Below are 25,422 nucleotides of genomic sequence, written 5' to 3' on the forward strand. Positions count from 1 at the left end.
CATTTCATGTCCCCTAGGTGAGGACAACAGTGTGGAATTTGAAACGTGCATTTCTAAACACCACGCCAATTATCTTCATATTCCTCATGCGGTTCCCTAAGCGAACCCCTGTAGTAAAAGAACATGCTACTAGAAGTTCGTTTATTCCAGGTCAATTTCTAATCATTACAGAAGTAATGATTTTTGTGAATGAGCCAATAGCTATGCTCCAAGTACAAACGGTAAAATAAAATTACACCAGTTATACGATTCCATACATAAAAGGAGTCCTTCAAATTGCAGATCTACTCAAATGAACGTGTAAGTTCTGTTCTGCGTGTCTCTCTCGATCGAAGCATACACCATCAGAACCGTGCTGACTGATGAGACAGCAATTCAGCTCCAAGAAAAGGAACTTCTGGGCACTTAGATGCAAGCTGTAACCATCTAAGAACTCTTATCTTTATCCATCCCTTGAGCTATTGGCTTGAGTCTGGTATTAAATAAATTCACAACTGCCGTTTGTTCTTTAACGACTTCGCCCATAATAAAAGACACTGGTCCGGATTTTAAGCTTTACGGGAACTGGGAAAGAAGGCATTAAGAATGGAACCATTAATGGCATCCTTTGTATAAACACACTGGATAAATGGCAGATTAGGCTTTTATTTCCTGTTCCCCCTTTTTCAGCAAAATTATCGAACCTTAGGCAAGATGTAAAACTTCAAAATTCCAAGGCAAGCAAATTTCTTTGTCGTTTAGTTTCGAGTGATGTTCGCAGTTGGTATTCGTCTACAGAAAAACGGATCTTACACAGCATCTCTTTAGTTGGAAATTATAGTAGAATGCTGCTTATCTCCAACTTAATAGCGTCCACAGGACAGGAAAGGGAGCACCTAAGGGACAATGTTCACACAATGTAAAAGAGACAGAAGAAATGGTAAAACTATTTTCGCTCATTAAAACATTAAGGACCTAACAAAATTAAGCAGAAAGCATTTATTTTTTTTATTATTACCCTTTTAATATTGTAAGAAAAATTTCCATAAAAAATATTTTAAAAAAAGAAAGAAATGAAGTTTCATGCCTAGATACCATTTAACCATGATGGATAGTAAGAAAGTAGGGGAACTGTGCATCCGTATTTTTTTAAACATTCTTATGCGGTACAGCGATAGAAAAAGGCTGATACATCAATAAGACAACTCTTAAAATCTTGGCAGTAAAAGGCTTTTTTTTTTTTATTCATTTTCCTTTTTTTTTTTTTGAAACTCGGAAAATTCTTTTATTCGGTTTTTTGAAATTTCTATACTAAACGAAAGCAGCGTTATCATTTTTAAAGTATAACCGGCAAAAACCGTATCGAGTTTGTAGGATTTTAAGCCTTAAAGCTGATATTTTTTATTCAATAAAAAAAAAAAAAAAAAAAAAAAAGAAATCACTCTTGATTTAAATATAAACAAAGTGAGTAAGTAACATTTAAGAATACCATAAGAAATGTTTGACATAACGCAAGTTGCAAGGAAAAAAAAGTACTGAAAATTCCCATTACTTAAAACAATTTTATCAGAGAGCTTAATAGCAAAGTTTTTCTCAGAAAATTATCTCAAAAGCGGAGAAGCACGTTTTCATTTGTGAAAGGGTGCATCAGTGCTTTTTAAAACTTCTTTTCTCATCAATCAGAACGGCAACTTATGCGGGCACTAACCCCCCTCCACTTCCTTGGATTCCGTTTTTAAGTTTGCCTAAGAGTCACGAGGGGAATCAATTTTTAATATCAGTCAATTGCAAATACCATCCTTTCCAAACAAAAATGTCTTTTAAGTGGTTGAAGATTGCCATAAGTCTCTAAACATCAACATTCAGAGTTTCTCAGCCTGATAAATTGCAGTCCATTAAAGGAGAGGTTTGTGGGAAGTCTAAGAGAATGAGAAGTGTAATAGTAGGAACTAAGACACGGGTATAAGTTAACAGGAGAATAAACAATTTTCTTTTTTAATATTTCCAGGCAGATACAGACGGCAAGAGTGGTCCACAGTGGTTTACAGCAATTGGACATTGAGCTCGCTGTCAACATGGACCTATTAGGTTTCTTAGAGGAAGTTTCAGTAACCATATCAGAGAATGCATAACCGGAAGGGACAATTTCTAGAATAAAATGATGAATATTTTTTTATATATTCGGGGTAATTTTGGGGGGGGGGAATAAAAAAAAAAAGTCCCCTACCAACTATTGTAATTTTACAAATGAAGGCATAAAGGATTGGAAATGTATTTAAAAACTGCGGCTGTGGACAGCCGATAGGTGAATACAAACAAATAAAGCTCAGGTGCTAGAGGTTTTCTATATCTATCCTTTATTAAGACTGAAAAGGCAAATGCTTCAGTCCCAACAAACACAATAGCGATCCGTAGTATCGGAAAACCAATTCCCTTAGTAATCAGACAGCCGTGCCCTCAAGGACAAAGCGGCCATCAAAGATGCTGAACTTTCTAGTTCCATTTCGGTTTACAGATTGCTACTGCCGGTCTTAAAAGAAAAAATAATAAGAAGAAAGAATAAACTTCTTTGCTGTCGGTTCAAATGCAGATGACACTCGAATCTCGCGTTCTTTTGAAACGCTGGCGGACAGAGAACAAAGAAAAGCATTGTTACTCGAAGGAACAAGGATTCCTTTTGGAGTCCTACAAAGGGAGTGGGGAAGAAAAGGGGGAAAAAACGTTAAAAAGACATTCTTTTTAACAATTTTCCCTTTTTGAAACGGCCACTAATACCAGTCGATCAGTACAAACAATATAAAAAATTCAGATTTATCACATCCACAATATAAGGGGAAAAAATTATTATATAGCCCAATCTTCTTGATAGTAAATTTTTATATTCGAATATAGAGGTGTGGCTTTTGGTTTTTCTCGCGACCTCTTATGGGCTATTTTCACTCCATAGCTGGGTCAGCCGGTCTCAGGAAGGATAGAAAGGTTCCCACGCCAATGCGTATTCTGGAGTTTGTTGCACCAACTGAAGGGTTAATTCTTGTCTATATTTGCGTAACATTCTTACTAAAAGGTATTCGTTATTTCCAGTTGACCGCGAGAACGCGGCAGTTCATGGGACGTTGAAACCGATAAATCCCCCACATTTAAATCAGATGGGGGCTCTTTGTTTTGTACTATGGTTTACACTTGCTTTCGAAACAATAGTGTCTGTATCACTTAACCTATTACTTGATGTGGCATTTTTTACTATAACACCGTAGAATATAATTTTTTTGTGTATAGTGTTTATCTGCTGTTTTGTTCAATCTTATTATTTGAATGATCAATTTGATCATTCAAATTGTTTGAATTTGAATTTGCCGTTGTTATTGGTTACGGTTGGCTAATGTAGGGTTTTGGGCGGATCAGCAACTTAGGCATATTGCGCGTTTTCACTGATCGATTTGCAGTTTACTGGAAGAAAAACCCGAATTTCCGGGAGGGGGAACCATTCTACCCTCGCCCGACTAACTCGGCGACGTTGTGAAAAAGATCAATAAAAATTCTTAGGATCATTGACGGGATTCGAACTCAGGTCTTTTGCACCTGGTGTGAGGGTGGCTGTGATTATACCAACAGTGCTACCCACCAGGATGTTATTAGTTACATTACCTTTCATTTGTGCAAATAATAGCAGCAGCCATAGTGGGCATTTTTTTCACCTTGAACTTCTATTTCATGAAATTGCTTCTTTCCACCCCAGAATGTTTTTTTGACAAAAATAATACTTTTGAACATTATTTTCTTTTATCATTATTTGCAATAGGAGAGGCAACACATAACTGTCATTTATACTAGCTAGTTGTTCGATAGAAGTAAACGTCACGTCACACAACAGTTTTTTTTTCCCCCTCTCTTTTTCTTCAAAGAAAAGTTTACTTTCGTTTCAGAAGGACACCGATGATGTTTTTGTACTAAATCGAGGATGGGAACAACTTTCACATTGAAAAAAAAAAAAAAAAAAAAAAAGTTGATTAGGAAAATTTTAAATTAGAAATCTTAAAATCTAAACAGTGATATTTAGTCCAATTTAAACATCAAAAAATTTTCAACCCGAATATGACAAAAAATATCCAGAGAGCAAACAGCCTAAAGTAAAAATTAGAGAGATAGATCCCAGTGCGTTTTAACTGAAACACACTGGGATCTATCTCTCTAGATTGCATAATCACTACTTATATATATATATATATATATATATATATATATATATATATATATATATATATATATATATATATATATTTGAAATAGGCACCGTCTTTGCCAAATTTCATCTTGGAGTGATCCTCATTTTGCGACTTATGGACAGCTGTGTATATTTCGAAATTATTTCTCAGTACTGTTTTCAAAAATATATTCGTGTTTCTAAGCGTGGTTAAGGAAACCTCAACCTTTGAAACCATATAATGTTTTTGAAATGCAATGTGAAATGTCTTTATTGGAGCTATGCTAGCTCCATCATACCACTGATTAGCCTCTATCGTTTACAACCATTCATTTCCTATGAATAGTTGTAAATCAAGCCCTATACAAAAGCATTTTAAATTGTTAGGTTTCATTTAAAATCATTCCACAATAAAAAAAAAAAAATTAAAAATAATAAAAAACAAATCACTACACATGTGTAGGAACACAGTTATTATTATTTTTTTTTCCCAGATATACGAGGGGTTTCCGAAAAGTAAAGTAACACATTTTTTACTTCGATGATGTTTAATAATACGAAGTTGAAATTACACACCAAGAAATAAGTGAACATGCACTACTTCTCCACAAAGTCTCCAGTTTTATTGATGCACTTGTCCCAACGATGGATGAGTTTATCAATACTAGTACTGAAGAAGTCCGTGTCCACACGCAGTAACCAGCACCGCACCGCCTGATGAACTTCCTCATCCGTGGTGAAATGCTTTCCTGAAAGGCGTTTTTTCAGAGTGCCGAACAAATGGAAGTCTGAAGGCGCTAAGCTTGGGCTGTAGGGGTGATCTGACAGAGTTCCCCAACGATTACGGCGCAACCTGCCCACACCACTCACGAGTGGTGTGGGCAGTGTGGAGTTGCGTTGTCGTGCAACAAAAAACACGCCGCTTGTCAGGAGTCCTGGTCGTTTCCGTCGAATATCGAATGCTTTCAGTTTTTTCAACGTTTTACAGTAAAGCTGTGCATTGATTGTTCCTCCCTTCGGCAAGAAATCCACCAACAGAACGACTTGGCGATCCCAGAACACTATGGACATGACTTTTCGGACACTGGGAACAGTTTTGAATTTTTTGCGCACAGGAGATTGTGGACGTTTCCAGATCATGGAGTCTTGTTTGCTATCCTGGGTAAAGTGATGAACTCACGTTTCGTCTGCTGTGAATATGCAAGCGAGAAAATCCTCTCCTTCGTCGCTGTATCGCAACAGGTTCTCCAGGCACATCCCCATGCGTTTCGCTTTGTCCTCCTCTAACAATTGTCGGGGCACCCAGCGGCAGCACACCTTTCGAAAGCCAAGGACATCGTGAACAGTCAACTTACACACGTTCACTATTTGTGCAATTTCACTCGCCTGTTTTCAAGAACAATGCCCTTAATGCGCACGAAATGTCTTCTGTCTTGCTCGATGAAGGCCTGCCCGCCCGATGTCGATCTTCAATGTCAACATGGCCCGCTTTAAATTCATTGCACCAAAAACACACCTGCTTCTTTGTAGTCACCTTTTCACCATATACAGCAACCAGTTCACGGTGAATGTCACTTGGTGAAGACCCTTTTGCTTGGTAAAAGCGAATAACTTCACGAACACCTGTTTTGGACCACACTCGCATGGTAGCCGCCATTTTGCAAATGGAATCTACTGTGAGGCGACAGTACCGCAACACTGCACTGGCGGTCTTTTTGAACGTTATTAATGGGTCTATCTGTCCACTGCGTTTCATCTCATTCCCTTTCACCATTATTAAGAAAAAAAAATGTGTTGCGTTACTTTTCGGAAACCCCTCGTAGAAGACTGCTTGATTAGACAATTAAATATTCTGCAATTATATCTACGGATATCGAACAAATTCTTACCACTTGCTTCCAGTTCTTGAATAGCTTCCCTATCGGGGCTGGACCTCTGCTGAGCAACTGCCGTCAGCAGTTTCTTCAGCTGCGCTGTCCTCTGGTCTTGCTCATTGAGGAACTTCTGCAAATAAAAAAACAACACCTCAAAATAATCATCTCCCAAAGCAAGCATCAAAATTTCTTAAGTGATATGTTGAAATTCCTGGTATTAATGAAAGCTTCTGATAAAGAGGTAAATGTAACCGGCAACGAAGACAACCAAACAGACAAGTTTAACTGCCGTACTTAGAAGATGAGACAAACCTACTAATTAAAGCCAGCGAACGCGCATGTATGCATTCTCCAGTGGCAAATTATTATATCTAAAAACGGGGTATTAGCTCTAAATATAGTACTTGCTAAACATGAGTAACTCATTTTCATTACTAACAAGACAGTTATCATAACCCTTATACAACTACGCAATGCATACATTAGAGACCCAGCCGGAGGTTTGATTCCCTCAGGTTGACCAATCGTAGTTCAAATAACTTATTCTTAAGACCATTCATTAAACTTTGTTCAATATGATTCACTATTAACTAATTTTTGATAATTGAAATGAGTTAAATCTGCTAATTTCTAGCAACGAAATATCTAATCAAGATCAACTCTATAACGTCAAAGTTGAACCGTAGCAAAATTATATTTATAAAAATTCTACATAAAGAGTGGCATATTCTGCGAAAGAACTTCCTTCGCTAGGAAAATTACCAAAATAAAGAACAGAAGTCCTTAAACTCGGTATCTCCACTCAGATGTTATGGAATTCCAGATACAATATGAGAAACATTCTGATGGATTATTAGTGGATAAATAGTCACACCTATTCGTTATGAATTCGACGAAATAAACTAAAAACTGGAAGTTAAGAATAAATTGATATATTCATCAATCTGTTATTTATTTTTATTTTTTTCTGAGATAAAACTAAAAAATTAGTTGGAAAACAAGTGTATAATAGCATCCACCACAAACTTCTGCTAATCTGGAAGGGACAATCAACTAATTGCACAAAACTTACATCAATAAAAATAGTATCCAACTCTGTGTTTAAAGGCAATTTGGGATCTACTTCCAGGTTATTTTGAAGTCCTACTCGTTAAGATAAAACTATTGAGTATGTCCTACTATAATTTGAGAGCCCAAAATACAACTATTAATGATGTCAACATATATCTTTAATACTTCGCTTTACACAAAGAATTCCCCTATACAAAAACTACCAATTAAAATTTCGAGGGGATTTTTCTAACTCCAATGCTCAGAGTACTCACCAGGAAAGAAATCCCAAATTTCTATTTAATGCAATTCGTTCACATTCTCTGACATACAACATCCATAGATACAGTGCCTGTGGCCATCAATAACAAAAAAAAAAAAAAAAAAAGGCCTTTTCTGTTTCGAGAACCAAAGGAACTACTTCAATTTTGTTCAGTTACCTGAAAGTATTTTCATTCACTACCTTAGAGGAGGCTTTCTACCTGACGTTGTCTATCAATCTATAGTAGTTGTTTAATAACTATTTATCCACTAATGCACTTGACTACAAAACACCGCTTCACTGTAATAAGATATCTTTATATTTCTTTACAGGTGTACGACAGAATGGAATTCACTGAATCCGACAGAAGATTGAAACTCCGCCGTAGTGGTTTTGCATAGCGGCAAAATTATTGGCACTTTGCCAACGGGCCACCTGTCCTCTCCTATACCGCCTTTCAGTCCATTCCTATTCACCTGGCCACCCATTTAGAATTGTTCTGATCTGCGGTTGCGAGAGTGGTATCGATCATCAGACGAGGGGAATGCTCTCCACGTCTGCTACTGTTGCTGCCACGCGCAAGGCAAACGTGTTCCGCCCGTGAAGCAGTAGTATGACGATGAGAAATGGGCAAAGCAAAAATAGTTATTCCAAGTGTGCTTCGTGGAATATTTCGTGTACACAATCTCCACCCTCCCACTCAGTTCCAGCAACTCAAGTGTTGTATAAACACACGAAATCAACTGCACATCATAAGAATACGCATCTTCAATTAACTTATATTAATACTGACCTTTATTGGGTCATGCTCTACGATATGAGTCAGTACGGCAATGCGGAAGGTGTGCAAATTTATAATTTGGTGACCACGCTTATCTCAACAGCCACCTTGAATACTGAGTAGTCCATATGTCAGATGGAAAAGTGCGTGAAATGTACACTCCAATATACAGGGTGATTCCGAACTCTACCAACAAACTTTAAGGGGTGTTCGGAGGAAGTATCTGAATGTTTTGAGATAAGGAACCAAAGGTCGCCGGAGCCATGATTTGGAGTAATAGGAGTTTATTTGTTTAATAGTAAACCCCTTAAGGTATACAACTTTGTCTTATACCAGTGTGATTACTACTGCACTCTTTCCACTCCCCTACTTTTGTGTTGCTTCATTGTGTCACACCGCCCTGCTCGTTATTTCAAGAGTTAGTACAATGGAACGTTTTACGTATGCAGAGCTCGCTGATATGCATCTTGTTTATGGTAGAGCTGATTTCAATGGGAGATCTGCTAGACGATGCTATGAAGTGAAATATCCGTTGCGAGGGCATCCTCATCACAGCACATGTTCGTCGGCAGACCGACGACTACGAGATGCTGGATCGTTCCGTGTTCCTATGTACGATACTGGTCGTCCGCGGCACATTCGAAGACCTCATTTGGAAGGAATGATTCTGCATGCATTTGCCGACATTCCCCTCTACAAGTACTCGCCGTGCCTTAGACGTAAGTCAATCAACTGTTTGGAGGGTTGTACATGAGCAACAGTTGCACCCTTACCATCCTCAGAAGGTGCAAGCACTCCTACCGAAAGATTTTCCGCACAGAATGGAGTTTGCGAATTGGTTTCTTCAGCGCTGTGCAGTAGACCCAGTTTCCAGCTTATGTATTGCACACAGACGAAGCAGTCTTCGCAAGAGAGGGAATGTTCAATAGCCGAAACAAACACATCTGGGATGAGGAAGACCCATATGCAGTCCTGTGTCAGCATACATTTGACGTTAACATCTGGACAGGTATCGTACATGACGATTGATAGGACCTTACATGCTTCCCCGCAGATTGAATGGTATTGTGTACAGAGTTTTTCTGGAAGAATTCCTTCCCGAGCAGCTAGGGTTTGTGCCTCTGGCGATCCGAAGGCGTATATGGTTTCAGCATGACGGAGCGCCACCACACTTTGCCGTTGATGTTAGGAATCACCTGAACGAAAGGTTGGGACACCAATGGATCGGTCGCGGTGGTCCTGTCGCATGGCCAGCAACATCACCTGACCTAACGCCTATACTTTTTTTTTTTTTTTTTTTTTAAATGGGGACATATCAAACGTTTGGTGTACGAAACTCCTGTTCAAACTGAGATGGACCTTGTCGCTCGTATCATAGCATCCTGCGAAGAGGTGCGCACAACCCCTGGGATGCTAGAACGAGTACGTCAGTCGATGGTGCGGCGCTGTTCACTTTGCCGTGATCTTCATGGTCGACATTTTGAACAACTACTGTAAACCATATTTATTGTAATAATTAAATGCACAATAATGCAATTAACATGTCATTGATTTATATACGGCCCAGCACGTTTTGTCCGATTACGTAGTAAGGAGGCTTCACCGCCCGTGGGTTCCCTATCTCAAAACATTCAGATACTTCCTCCAAACACCCCATTAGAGTTTGTCGGTAGAGTTCGAAATCACTTGTACTGGTACTGAAAGACAAATGAAATGAATAAAATAAAGGTGTTCGTTAATCAAAACGGTAAAGGATTGTTGATGACTTTCATCAACCGGTGAAATACCACCACCACTTTGCTTATTGGAGGCTTGAAGTGGTGAAACCCATGTTTAGTCTCTACAGCAAAGTTTCCGGCAACCCCCCCCCCCCATACTTCAACTTCAACCCATATTCGGTACTAAGTACTATAGGTTTTGATACCTTTCGTGTTTGGGGTTTTCATTAAAAAAAAAAAAAACATGGACTCGAAACTTACCTATTACCATTTGCAGGTGGCAAACTAGGGGAAAAAAAGCTAACTTCGTAGTTTTACTTAACAAAAAATAATACGTACATATATTTTATGTCAAATCTTCTCACGTTGCATTATACGTCTATAAATATGAACACACCTATGTAAATGAATCTGTTTTTGTTGCATTTACGACCTTCGCTTTACTTTTGCAGACTATCCAGGAAAGGTTTGTCCCAAAAACTATAGATACTCACGAGTGTACTGTAATAAAATACAAATAATAAATAAGAGTAATTAAGGTTGGAAATTCTTCCAAAGACTAGGGATTTTAACAAAAGAAAATGGGGTATTTAGACAACTGAAAGTTAACAACCATAATATTCCAAGGAACTGAGTCCAGGTGGCGAGTTAGAAATACGCAATCCTCTGCAGAGTTTCCAGTGCATCAGATTTTCAAGTCGACAGCAAAACCATTAAGAATATTAAAAAGAAATTATTATTATCCTCAGAGGGATGTTTGGTTTGACAAAACTCTGTGGAACCACAGATCTTGTCCAGGATGAAGATATTTCAGTTTGGTTTATAACAAGATCACTGGTGTCAACGTGTAGACATGATTCATGGGCTTAAGCCTTCACTGCACAACTTTGCAATGATCCGTTTCCTATATGCGTGGTCATCAATAAACTGGCAGTACTCAGCGCCCATTCGTTGAAGGTGATGTGTCATTTGAGATGGGAGAACCCTCTCAGACAGTTTCAATCTGTCATTGTCTTTTTTGTTGGTTGGCTGGGCCCTCTGCAGTTGAAGGAGAATTCTCTACTGACAGGTGCTCAAAAAATCTGGTATGTTATCAGTATTGCCAAGAAGTATGGCTCGATAACAGACTTCCTTTGGGATGTCGATATTTACTTTACGAGAGAACGACCCTTGCTCTTCTGTGGTCAAGTGAAGTAGATGCCTTGGAAGTAGAGATTTAAGAAAGACCAGTACACCTCCTTATTGTTATAATAATTCTCACACAGGTTAAGGAATACAGGGCATTACGTATACTATCAAAATTGGAAGTGAAGGTAATTTCAATAACTCATTTTCAAATCAAATTTAAGAAAACATTAAATAAGTCAAGTGAAGCATTATTACAGGGACGGTTATTAATCTATAAGTTTTGTAAGTCAAGTATTTGTGATTTCTTTAAACATTCCACAGTGAACAAAAGACGCGACATCGTAACATTTGATCTAAGTTTAAAGGATACCTTGAATACAGAAGCTCCTGGGCTTAGATGGTTGGAAATCAACCATTATTTGTTTATTCAACGGATTCAATTACATGGATAGCTAGCCCGATATAATAAGGCGTTTATAATTAAAACCATAATTATGTCAAAGATTGGACTAACGTATTTAATGCTATCATTAAATTTATGACGAACGACATTAAAATTTATTAGGAAGTTCCATGGAATCGTACTGCTTCGGCTTATGCAATTCCTTATTTTGTTATATGAAACAAGTGCAGTAATTATTACTGAATCTTTGATATTCAAATTAGTGGGTTAGTAAATGTTTACTAATCTGGTGAATTATCATAAAAAATTAAAGCCGCATTGCACTAACAAACACTATTATATATTATCGAGCGTTAAAAATTATTTACAAGACAGACTTTTATAGAATGGCCTCTTATATCAGTCAATGACGTTGGAGGACGAATGGTTTTCATTTAATGATGCTATGTAAATGAAGGGAAAAGGTAAGTTTTTTTTAATCAACTGACGAAGCACACAAATCTAACGTCAGGTAGATTTGAAGAACATTACCGCGTTAATTAAGTACATCACGGGAAACTTTCTTCTCTTTCAAAATATTGACGTCAAGAAATAGGCACTAAAGCTTAATATATGTCCAACTTAAAGACAGTTACCATTAAATACTGCTATCCAAGATTCTGCCTAAGTTGCTGATACCCACACTGTTTCAAAAAATACGAACCTTCGTATTAAGACAGTCACAGACAGAAATGCAAATAGATGCTGCGAAATTACGAGTGCAGCCTCGTTGAGTATAAAAATTGCACAGACTGTTCGACTGCAGTAATCTGCATTGAATAAATTTATTGAATAAACTGGGTATTGAGAGTCGCCTACCTATTCTAAAAGCCACTTCTTTCAGAAAAATTCGCTTGCAGTGGTGCCGAGAACGTGGTGATTGGAGAGTGGAACAATGGAAGAAAGTCATGTGGTCAGACGAATCAGGATACACTTTGTTTTGCGGTGATGGTAGAACCTCACGAAGCGATGGATCCTGCTTACCTTGTTAAGACAACCCAAGCATCTGGAAGTGGTATCATGATATAGCGATGTTGTTCGCACGAGCTGGGTCCGTTTATACTAGTGAAAGGCCGAATGTCATCCAGGGAATACCTGAATTTTGTATCAGATCTACTGCACCCTGCAATATTAAACTTTCATCCCGAAGGTAATGGCTACTTTATGGACGACAATGCAATAGCGCATCGTACCAGAATTGTGAAATAATGGTTTAAGAACATGACCCGAATTTCCACCATCAACCTTCAGCTGATCTCAATCGTATTGAGAAAATGCGTGGAATATGCTGGAGAGAGAGAGAGCTTTTCGGCAAAGAAGTTTTTTTGGCCAGCGTGTGTATCTTTAACTGTGTACCTAACACAGTAATGTGCCTCGAATGTGTCAGATTTTATTTTCTGCGTTAAACTATCCCCAGAAATGACATGGCATTGCAGGGGATACTTTAATAGACAAATATACCTTCAGACAATTTTGAGACATGGTACATCATGAATTGAAATGCTTTTAATAAATCTGAACGATCGCTACAATAATGTAATCTGTTTTTAAAAAAGCTGATCAAAATTTAAAACGGATACACGTGCACGCGCAAGGAGACAATGATAGAGAATACGTAACACTTTTTGCACAAAAAACAAAACTTACCTTAACCTTGTCTTTAAAATAAATTATAATTTAGAGATGCTGTACAACAGTATCACACAAAAAATGTAATATCAGGAGCATTACAATCTAGTAACATTTTTCTCTCTCTCTTTTTTAGTTCTTTCACTTATTCAGTAAATTTCGTAACGTGGCATGAACTGCTCTTGCAAATTACAGCTAGTGTGGGCACAGCTGAAAAAAAATTTATGCTTTATCAAATCTACGGTTAATCACTTCCATAAATAACAAGTTAATGACAAAAATGACCAAGATTATTTTCTGTTTGTCAGCTGCATACTAGATATAAAGGCGACAAAAACGAAACAGCGATTGACAATCTCCACAGCACATTATCAAAACCAATATGTCACGTGAATTGATCAAGACTGCACAAACCACATTATACAATGTTCATTGTGACTAAATTGTGTATTAATTTTCAAAAGAATAATCTCAACCTTATCTTTAATATATATCCCTCAATAAATATAAGCTCTATAAAGCTGTTTCTGGTGGTGTCCAGAACTAATTTTATTTCTAGTCTGTTGCTGCCTCGATGGTACTGAAATTCCCCCCACCCCGAACACCAGAGGTCAAGAATGGGTCTTCTCATTTCAAGAGGAAATACTGGCAGACTTTAGAACAGAATTCCTTATAGGGAATTGGGTTAGGTAAGATGTTTAAGGAAACTTTTCTGAAGTTTCTCGAGCTGGTTGGTAAGCCCTGTTTGGTATGGGTTCCAGATCTCGTAAACTCACTCCCGTTTTGGAAAAAAGACAGGAGTCAGCAACCTTTCAGGAGTAATATTCCGGACCAGTCTGGAGGGTAGACTCTATTACTAAGTTCGCTTTAGTGTGAGTCTCGGATGCCAGGGGCAAATTTTTGAAATCAGAAGAATTTATAAGCAACAGTAATAAAGAACAACTTCAAATTTCACATTACAGTGTTTAAGAGTATAATGCTTGATTTAAAATAAAATTTATTAAGACCTGCAAATGATTTACTGACAAACAGAAATCACAAATCCTTTTCGGTGAACAATTATATTCGCTATCTTTAACCCAATTTACTTTGCGACTTAATTCTGAACTTCTCTTACCCACCGATATTTTCGTTATAACTAACTAAACCTACTTTAATCTGTCATCAAATCTCATGGGAAAAGGTAGAGAGACAAGTAAAAAAGTGCATCTAACCATCTATACTGAAATAAAGTGCGTGTGTTCCATCCAGAGCATTAACCAGGATCATGTTAGTAATTTGGCACACCACTAGGGAGAAAGGGCTGACTTGAAGACCAAAAGACAATCGATTTCTTTCAGGTCTGAAATTAATCGAACCGACTACGCAGAGAGAGAGAGAGAGAAAAAGAAAAAATACCTTCTCTTAACCAGCTAAAAGAATATAGCACATCAATGAAGAGCCCGCTGGTTGGACGATTATTGAGTATATTCGACTTATGTGGACACAAAAAACACGCTAAGGACTCACCTCGCTGAGCATGACAATGTGTAAGATTTGCTCGCAAAGGAGTGCTGGACTTACAACGATCGTTTGAACATGCGCACATGAAATTTTAACATTTTTTACGCCAGTCTTTCAAAAAGCTATTTAATTGAACAATTGTTTTGCTTATTTGTCACGTGTACTGAAATTGGCGAAATTTTAACAAAGGAAGAACACTGGAAGTTTGTTGGAAAGTCAGCCACGGGAACAGACAAAAAAAAAAAAAAAATGCTCGTTACAGTTTACGGAGATGATGCTATCCGTAAACACTAGATATACGAATAGCAGCATCTCCGTAATCCATAAATATCAGGGGACCACCTCAGAGCATTTACAAAAGACTAATTTTTTATTTTTTTTGATTAGTTGTTGCGGTTTTAAGAGCATCAGCGACTAAGGCCATATTGCTCCGTGTATATTGGCTATAAACTGCGTGTGTTTTGAGGTCGATTTTGCTGGAGGAAAAATCCGAACTTCCGGGAGAAAAACCATGTTACCCTCGCCTGAGACCGACTAACTCAGCCAAGTTGTGAATAAGGCCATTAAAAATTCCACTCGTCATCGATAGGACTCACTCAGGTCTTTTCCACTAGGGAAGGACGGCGATTCTACCGACTATGCTACCCACGAGAGCTTTCCTCTTCACCGTCCTCATTGTTCCACTGGTAAATCCGATAGATGAATACCCTAATATATGCCGACGACCTAAAAATATTCACGCCAATTAAGGCAAACCAAGACCCTCATCAAATTTCGGAAGAGCTAACATCAACTCTCTCAGAAATAGCTACCTACCTCAAGCAATTTGGTCAGCGCATCAATTCAGAGAAATCAGAACCATGATTTTCTCGCTAAAACAAAGCCCAACAAAAATCTATCCAGCCCTCAATGGAGCTTCTATCCTGCTTGTTCAAAATCACACTGACTTAGGAATCAAATTCGTCCAAAGCTTCTGTTCAGCCAACGTGTAGACATGCTTCTCGCAAAAGCCGCTAGACAAAGATGGTTATGCAAGCAGCATCTTCAACATGTGACAGACAAATCCACCATCGTCAGATACATTTCAACAATTGTTTATCCCCCCCCCCACTTCTCTATGCTGCAGAGATCAGGGCATCCGCATCTTCATCTACCACTAAAACAATGTTCTCCTCCGAGTATTGGCTCCTGAAATGGGCTTGCCACAAGCTCAGTTCCGAATCACCGCTATGGCCAACACACTCGACATCCCAAGACTCATTAATGAAAGAAGAATCGTAATCACAGTCAAACTCATGACTGGTCTCATCCCCTTCTTCTGGGATAACTGTGCATGGAGGATCCCAGTGGCGCATCTGCAAGCAAATCCACAGTTATTCCCTCTTCAAACACGCCTTCACACCTGTCGGACCGGTTCCTTCCTCAGCAGATGTTATCACGCGTCCAAGATCTAGATGTCGATTTGAATAAGTTTAGTCAGGATATACATTACAGAAAAATAATACTCCGTAGTGCATGGCCAAGGCCGCCAGTATTATAACCCGAGTCCCGATCAATGTATTCTCTTACTGTGTATATGATTATGCTATTCGACGTACAGTATATTCTTACGTTATGTATTTTGTGACTAATATTCTGTACACTCACTCAATGTTTAGTATACTCAATTCATTTCTCTAATACTTTATTTAACTTATTCATTATTACTGTACCCTTTTATTATTTTTATTTTTTTAATTTATTCAGGCAACTTTGTCTTTACATTACACTGTTAACCCCTGGCTCCTGTGCAGTGACGGACAGTTGCAACTGCACCATTATGAACACCACTATTTTCAGTGTTGCAATAAAGATTTCTCTTTTTGATTAGTGGCAAGCGTGATGAAACAAGTGTATAGCTGCAGAAGGAGACTGTGTTGAAAATATATTAACAGCATAAACATTTATCACTGAATAAAATTATTTTCTGCAAAACTCACCGAACTTTCTGACAAAACCTTCGCAACGGACACACAGAAGAGCAGGTGAAATAATAATCTAAAAGAAAGGAATTGCAATATTTCTATAAATCTCATCGGAGAGACAGACCGCTTGAATTGCTGTCATATCTGCCTTTCTCACTCTCTTGGACAATACCAACTAACTGCATGTGCAAACAGAGAAGAATGTGAGCGTCGACTGTATTTCTGCTGCATCGACGGCACGAGCGTCTACGTGTTTTCCAAACCTTCCATAAAGGCTGTATAGCGTATCCAGATGTTTGGATCGATGTAAAAGACACTCCAAGCGTGGTGATTGCGCTATGACAAAGACATCAAGGCAAACAACGAATAATTGTCTTCGCAGTATGTCAAAATCGTTCTCCAGTAACGATATTCTTCAAGAATTTTCTCGCTTTAACAAAAGAACTTTCAACGTAATGCAAGATCGGTTCCACTAGATTAGCTCGCGACTTTAATCGTATCAGAAAGAACCATCGCTTTATTACTGAACTCCCATGAGAAGACTACAAGAGGGAATGGCAGCGTTGAGAAAAACCATTTCGTGTAAATTAAAAGGAGAAGCGACAAGCACAGCCATTCGGTTTTAAAATAATGACAGAAACATTTGTCTTAATATATAAATTTATTTATCAGTAGTAATTCGAATAATTAAAACTTTTACTGTCAGAAACAATTGGCACATACAAGAAACATAAAACAAGTTAGTTAATGTACGCAGTGGGTTAAAATTCAGGCAGGTTACATTTTTTACTTCTTAAATCAGTGGAATTAATTTCTTTCTGTGATTAAAAGAATTGAAAGTTAACTAATTATCTTGTTTACAATTAATTACTAATTAATTAACCAAAAATATAAAGTAATAGTTTTCTATTCATTGCAATACCTCCTAATGTAATGTTCAAAAGCAACTCTTATAATTTAATAAATTAAACAAGCATAGTGTACTGTCAAAGCTTTCGTAGCAATTTTACTTATTTCTTCCCATATTTTAATAAGGATTGATATATAGGCGTATTTAACGTAACTGGTGTGGTTAATATAAGCAAATAGTAATATTTCACGATTTATGTATCTAGTATATTGATGAGGGGAATAAAAAAAGGCAAAAGAAATACTAATTGCAGAATTTCTATTGGTCTGATTTTAATGAAATACTAGAATGGATCAAAAAATCTTTCTAAAGGATCCAAATATAAAATTTCATGAAAGTCCATCCACTGTAAATTGAGTTATTACATGCGGACGGATGGACAGACATGGTGAAGGTAACAGGCGCTTTATGCATATACATTAACGTGCCTAAAAATGTACTTATAGTAGTATGGTACTACTGGTGAATTGATGTACTTCAAAAGGTTTTTTGGTTGGTCTTGACAATCTGGTATTTCTTCCCGCTATGGTTGATCTTAGTTAGGGTATTTAACTCCCCCCCCCCCGCTGTTTTAAAATCAGAAAAAGAGTTCCAGATTTTAAAACAGCGGCAAGAGAGGGGAATTAACACCCTAATTAAGGCTAACCATAGCAGGAAAGGATATCAGATTGTAATGACTACTAGAAGTTCGTTTTTTTTTTTTTTTTTTTTAATTAGTTCTCATCTACTGATATTTTACTGATGTTATTTGGTCGTTAATTGTGATATACCTACAAGAAAACAACAGCGCATTGTTTCGTTGTTCCTATATACGCTGCAGAGAAATGGTAATTTTATTTAGTTGCTGGGGTCCTGATATGAGGGATTTAATTAATGAAAAAAAAAATCCAATTATAATTGGTTTCTCCTATGATTCTCTGAAAATTTTTCTTTCAAACTGTCTCTAATTAACACAGACCCCCACGATAGCACAGCGGTTATAAGTACCGTCCAACCATTCTAGAGGGAAAATATTTGAGTCCGAATGCCTTTAATGACACGAGCAATTTTTATGGGCTTTTTTTCACAACAGGTGTTACTTATTCGGTTTGAGGCGAGGAGTGTGTGTGTGTTTAACTCCCATAAACTCGGGTTTTTCGTCTAGCAAACTGATCGAAGAATACAAGCAATTACAGACAATATAATGACACCACAGAGCCTTACGTGCTTTTATGCATACTTTGCAACTAAATTTGTAGGCGCCTCCGTAGCCAGGTGGGAAGGAGCAGCAGTGCGTAGCACACGCTTCTTGATTAGACCGGGGTTCGAGCCAGTCACCACCAAATACGGAAGATGCGGAAAGGTCAGGGAATGACCACCGCATATCTCGGAGCAATATGGCCTTAGTTGCTAATGCTCCTAAAAACCAAACAACAAACAAACAACTAAATTTGTGCTAATCAACACAGGTTTAGTTGTGAATCCCAAGGAAAGAGAAACAAAGATTGTATGGTATGTTCGCCCTTTAGTACAGACGCGTTTGACAATTTGGGTCGCGTCTCCGCACGCTACGACAATTGTGTTATTAATTTTTTTCCGACTTCATATTAAATAGTACACCAATGATGTTTTTAGACTAAGCTGAGGGCGGGAAACAACTTTTCCATTAAAGGGAAGAAAAAAGCAGTTCATTAGGCAAAATTTAAATTTAGAAATCATAAAATCTAAGCGATTATACTCAGCCCAATTTTAATGAAATTAAAAAAGTTCAGCATAAATATGAATAACCCATGTACAGCTTCTAAAAGTCCAAATATCTTAAACTCCCTTGTACAGCTTGTAACAGTCCAAATACCTTGTCATTACAAGAATGATTTGGACGCAAGCTAATACCTCAAAATAAACATGTCTTCTTGGAATAAACCCATTTATTCCAAGAAGCACCAATATGGCACCAATAAATTCCGAACTGTTCCTCAAATACCACTGCCGTCACAATGAAACCTACTGTTGACTGAAAATCGACCCTAAAACTCATTAATTGTATATACATTATTGAATACAATAACTAGGTTCGTCCTGTATTGCATGAATACTTAAATAAATAATATCAAACACAATGTATATATTTCGAGGTAAAACTGTCAGTTATAATTTATAATGTAATATCTGAAGGAACAACAAACAAAGGTTTTGTTTGTTTTTCTTAATGGTGGGTTTCTACAGCAACGGTTTTTTTTTTTTTTTTTTTTTTGCATAATCAGTGACTGATTTAAATTACATGGTTTATACGCAAAATGCGAAAGAAACGATTAGGGGGAAAAAACAAAAAAAAAAAAAAAAAACGGTTCCAGTCACATGGAAGCGTAAGTTTGGCATCTACCTCAGTTTCCATCCACGTCGTCAACCTCATGCTAACAACCTGAATTGTGCTATTGCCACCAAAAGAAGTGTGGGTCAGGATCTTGGGAATTATGTTTGCTGGTGCAGTGCGGTAACTCTTAATGCCGTTGACTACCTTAGGACGTTGGACAAAGCTTTTCCTCATTTCTTTCTTTTCCATATGTCGTCTGACATATAGAAAAGGTCGTGAAAGAAAGATTCAGCGAAAGTAATGTTTCACCTCTTCAATGACCGGACCTAAATCCCAATCTGAAACTCATCCAATTACTTCGAACTAAACAATATCCATAAAACCTTCATGGCACTTTTCTGAAAGAGGCCATGAAGTATCAGATATCGCTGAAGTTCAACAACCACTAATATAAGATCATTATAGAATAATTTGGTTAGCTCACAATTTTAGCAACACGGTGTACAATTGCAATATTATGAAATATCCAATTTTCTTCCTCTCTGAAATAACGTAGCTTCTTTCAGTCAATCGCGTGCTTATTAAGAGACTCCATCATAAAATTTCAAGTTACAAAAGGTACCATACCAACCAACTTATTTTATTTAACGAATTCTCTTCTCATATTACAAAATTAGAAGAAAAAAAAAAGCCTTCACTATTCTGAATACTGTTCAGAATTAAAGGAATCGTTTCTTGAGGTCAGCTGCCTGAATAATATGAAAACAGATTATTATCATGTAGCAAGCACGAACTAGAGGACTGGCATACCTACTTATCTCAATTATAAGGATATTCTGAATGTGACAAACATTTGATACTTTATAATATAAAAATCTGTAAAGAAATTAATGGTGGAGGTGGTCAATAACTGCGGGGCGAAATTTTCACAGCTGAGCCAACATATCGAAAAAATACACAAGATGTCGCGAAGATGCCAACATGTTACTTTTCGCTTTGCACGTGTGGAGCCACTTCAAAACTTGATCAAAGGTGCAGCAGTTGTTACACTCCGTAAGAATCGAAACATTATTTTTGAGTTCATCTTTCGAAATTTTAGATTTTCATCAGCTCTAGACATTATCGTCAAATGAAATGTGGCCACAAGGACAGAACTTTTTTTTCTGTAATAGTATCTTTCATTTATCACTGATGAGACATAATAAGCAACTAACTCAATAAGACAAGACATTTGTTTTCTAACAAACTAGTTATTTCAAATAAAATTAAACTATAATACATCTACAAAGATAAATCATATATCATTCGAAAAGTCTAAATTAGTAATGGAATTTATGGGAGAAGTGGTGGGAGGGGGATAAATATATGAACACGAGTTTAAGTAATTGATGAGTCTGCGCAGGTTACTAAGTGCACATCCAGATGTACACGTCTTTCCCTTAACTATTCCTTGATTCTTTTGACGGAAAATTGAACGAAGTGATATAAATAACAATTATATACTGTATATGCTTTTGGTAAGTTAACAAAATCCTTGCTTTCAGCAATGATTTTGTTAATATTCACGCCACCTCTCATCTCAGAGCAAATTTTCAGTAAAATGCAACAATTGATGGAACTATCAGCAAATGCCTCTCCATTTTTCCGATTATTAAAATTATGTAATCGTTGTGACCCAGTAAATTTTATGGCAGTCCACTTTACAACACGGAGCATAATGGAAAGTAATAATAAAACTGAGACCAGTTGTCTTTATGCCAAGAATCGATGCCAACATCCTTAACATTCTTCCATTAGCTATCCCAAAGCTGACAGGCATTCCAAACCTGTTTCTGTAATGTTTTCATTAATTTAAACCTCATCCAACATCCGTACTATCAGATAAAGTCAATGATGTTATCACCTTGTAACGTGTCACTTAAAACACACATTCTTCACGTACTGGGGAATCAACCACGTCATGGTACGAGCCGAGCGAGCGTTTCGTTTTTCTTTTCTTTAAAGGTGGATTTACGTATTTTCAGAACAAAGACGTTAACACATAAGAGTAAAATGCATCGATTTTTATTTTAAAAAGCAAAGCCTAGGTATAAAGGCATTTAAAAAAAAAATTAAACTGCAGTCATTATCAACCTACTGCAGGATGGAAGCCCCCTCAACGATTCACGTTGAGGGAAATGGACCATAATCTGCCACGCTGGTCTAGTGCAGGTTGGCAGATCGACGTATTTAGCAGGCAGTGGCTTGAAGCGCGGTCTACTCAAAGAGCGTGTGCTACTGCACTTCCTCTCGGGACCACTCGGCTACGGAGGCCTCCTTGACGGACTGCTAAATACGGTTGATCTGCCAACCCACACTGGACCAGCGTGGCAGATTATGGCCCGTTTCCTCAACATGAATTGTTGAGAAAACTTCCATCCTGCAGTGGATTGATAACGGCTGCTGCTTACCTTACCTTATAAAGGCATAAAATATTAATTTGAACACTCACTCCGTTCATTAGTTACTCCAACTGAAGCATTAATTTTCCCCGTTTAATTTTTTGAACACGCTTCCAAAACTGTTTCAAAATCTCCTTCGTAAATTATTAATATCATAATACAAGTATCTCATTATTTAAAGATAATATTTTAAGATAACCTGACTATTTACTATTATTTTACACTGTTATTTTCCCTCGTGGGTAGCACAGTGGTAGATTCGCCGCTCTCCACACAACGGGTGGAAAATATCTGAGTTGGAGTACCATCCTGGACGGGACTCGAACTCAGGTCTGAAATGTTCGGAATTCAAATTCGGCATTTCCGAAAGAGCAGAGAGCGCCAAATCTACCTGTGTCTCGCCTATAAATCACTCATCTTATTTAAAACGATTTCCCTCATAAGTTTCTAATTGTATTTGCAAATAATCAGACTGGAGGGCTTATAAAGTAAGATGAAATATGGGTGGAGTAAATTTGATTTGCTTCAAGCAAGTTGACAATCTTTTTGTGGCCCTTTTAACGCGTCATTAGAATAAAAAAAATTGACTGTAAAAATATAATAGTGAAGCTGTCATAAAACACAATCTACCCCCAGTTTTGTCTATAAATACTGATGGAATATTTACGTAGTTAGGTGAGAATGGCAAATGAAAATGAATTATTGAGATAATATTTTGTAGTTTACATAATAAAATAAACCAGTGTCTAAAAACAGTTCAAGATGTCCTTTTAAATGTCTTCCAAACGACAGGCCGACCACGATGATATGCATGATATCCATGGGCAAGTAACTGCTTTTCCAAAACCGTTGAAGATTTGATGTTGGGGGTGGAGGGGTTCAAGGAGTACCATCTACCACGCATTCTTATTATGGCTACAATTTTGACAGGTCCGAATCTGAGCTTCCATTAGGTCAAGACAACTGGGACATTAAACTCGGGGATATTGTTTATGAGCCAATGGTGAGTGGTTTGCTTTATGAGCTGGAACAGAAACCAGTTTGTTTATTGGGCTGATCACAGTGACTGAACACTTCATTACAGTGCAGTTCCGTTATAGAGCTATCGCGCTTTTAGTGTTCTTTTGTTCTGGTCTCATGAACAATCCTGTAAGCGGGAGGGGATAACGCTTCTAATACTTTCCCGCTTATAGTACTCTGTAGGGGCGATCCCTTCGAAAGCACTATAACGGGAGGCTACTGTATTATCTCCACGTACCACATCTACTTTATTCAGAACAATTAACAATGACCGGTTTACTCTGTACATTTAGATAGAGGTTTTATATATACATACGAAAATTGTACAATAGACGGGTTTTTGTTATTTTTCATGTATACGCAGTTCAGTCCAGTTTCTTAGACAAAAGAACACGAAAATCCTGCCTGCCAGAGATCATGGGGACGACTCCAATGGGAACTAGAGAGAGAGAGAGAGAGTTTACGTTTTACCCAGTGCGTTTGAAAACCCAGTGGCTCTCAAACTTTTTTCGCTCGATTACACTTTAAGTTAAAAGAAGCTATATTCTTGTCACGCCTAAACAGTGAATACCATTTATGAAATGAACAGAATGTTTTCAAATCCCGCGGCACATCTAGATGCCGAGACATACAGTTTGGGAATCAGTATAGAATACACTCTCAATGAGGTTCTCGTCAGTACTATATACTGATGGGTGGAGTGTCACTGCCTCCCTCCGTAGCTTTTCCTGTTTTTGGCTAATATTCTCGTTTTTCATTGAAATTTTGGACTAGTTTTCGAATTATGGTACTGTTCTAGATATAGTTTTGGTAAAGCATAGTGGCCAAAACCCTTCTATTCCTAAAAGAATGTATTCAGTAAACTTGATTATAATTAACACTTTCTCTAACTCCTACTGATATGCGTACCTGAATAAGGGCGGAATAGTACTACGGTGTTGACTAATGTAAAATGATTCAAAGGCGAGCCTGAAAGTTTAATCAAGTTCTTAAGGAAGAAATAAAAAAGAATGACGTGGTGGTTCTAATTGCACCATGAAACATTCATGAAACCCTGCCAATAAAGAGAAAGAGATCCAAACTCTAGCTTCCCCCGCTAATATATACGCGGCGGAGGGTAAATGGCCGTTGAGGGACGACAGCTGACAGAGTCAAGATGTAAGAGAGCTCCGTGGTGTGTTCGCCAGTTAACTGGGAGAAGCAGATTATGTTCGTCATGCACGCGCAGCTGTTAAAAAAGGGAGTTTTTGATGCGAACATTATGACAGTAACGTGCTAAAGCGTGATCATATCCCTCGTCTTCAACCTCCCCCAACTTATTCTTCCCAAGTAATTACCGCAAAAGGGCCCGCACATGATCTGTAAATTTACTGCGAAGTCAATTCGCTGATGCTATCTGAATTAAGCCATTTGGGTTCTCCCTACTAGCAAGACAATTAAAACAAACAACAAAAAAGGGAGGGGGGGAAAGAGAAAGAAATGGCAGCAATCACTTAAAACTGGAATTTATGCAAAATCCTGCACGCTGACTAATTTTCATGGCTTTTAAGTCGACGTGCATAGTTTACATTTTCATGGAAAAACATCAACGACTGAAATTAAAGTTAAAATACTTTTAGAAGTCACTGAAATAATTATATTAAAATTGAAAATATTATGTCTTTTGAAGTAGAGGATATATATCCCCTTTTTAAAAATCGGAAAAGATAATGAACCGTCAGTGGAACATTTCTGAAAATTACGTTTAAAAATCGGAAAAGTAAATAAATCATTAATGTGGATCATTTTTGAAATTATCATATTATTAACGGGGGTTTTTTTTTTCGTAAACTCGACACCTTTTTTTTTTATATCTAGCTAACAAATATATATATAAATATAGGAGGTAAGTTCCTAGTCTCTCACAGAAGGAATGCTGGTAAGTTGTAAAACCCATCTATTTTTCAACATACCATCTTTCGAAAGAAGGTTTGACTCAAACCAGTTGTTCACTGCATCCCTTACGGCATTGTCGAATTCTGTCCTTTCGATTCCTTTTAGATATATGGAAAGACAACATAGTCCGATGGACCCAAATTCGGAAAGTAGGGTGGATTCTGTAATAGCTCTAGCCTACAGTCAGGCAGTGTTGTTGGAGTTACAAGGTGTGTGAGCCGGTGCATTGTCTTTATGCAAGATGACGACTCTTTAGCCAATTTGAGCTTCAATTTCTCTCGGAAATTTC

The 25,422-nt window shown here is 37.5% G+C and overlaps 1 protein-coding gene across 4 annotated transcripts in view; it reads right to left on the reverse strand.

The window, feature by feature from the left end:
* The window catches only part of Dys (Dystrophin), a 932,899-nt gene that overhangs the window by 229,032 nt on the left and 678,445 nt on the right, over positions 1-25,422 (reverse strand). For all 4 annotated transcript variants that reach the window (XM_090379791.1, XM_090379790.1, XM_090379788.1 and 1 more), the window contains exon 48: positions 6,073-6,187. In XM_090379791.1, coding sequence (XP_090235917.1) covers positions 6,073-6,187 — 115 coding nt within the window. The remainder of the gene's footprint in view (positions 1-6,072; positions 6,188-25,422) is intronic.

This window comes from Mastigoproctus giganteus, chromosome 8 (genome assembly GCF_048544385.1).
Source record: "Mastigoproctus giganteus isolate SK-2022 chromosome 8, ASM4854438v1, whole genome shotgun sequence".
Taxonomy (NCBI): domain Eukaryota; kingdom Metazoa; phylum Arthropoda; class Arachnida; order Uropygi; family Thelyphonidae; genus Mastigoproctus; species Mastigoproctus giganteus.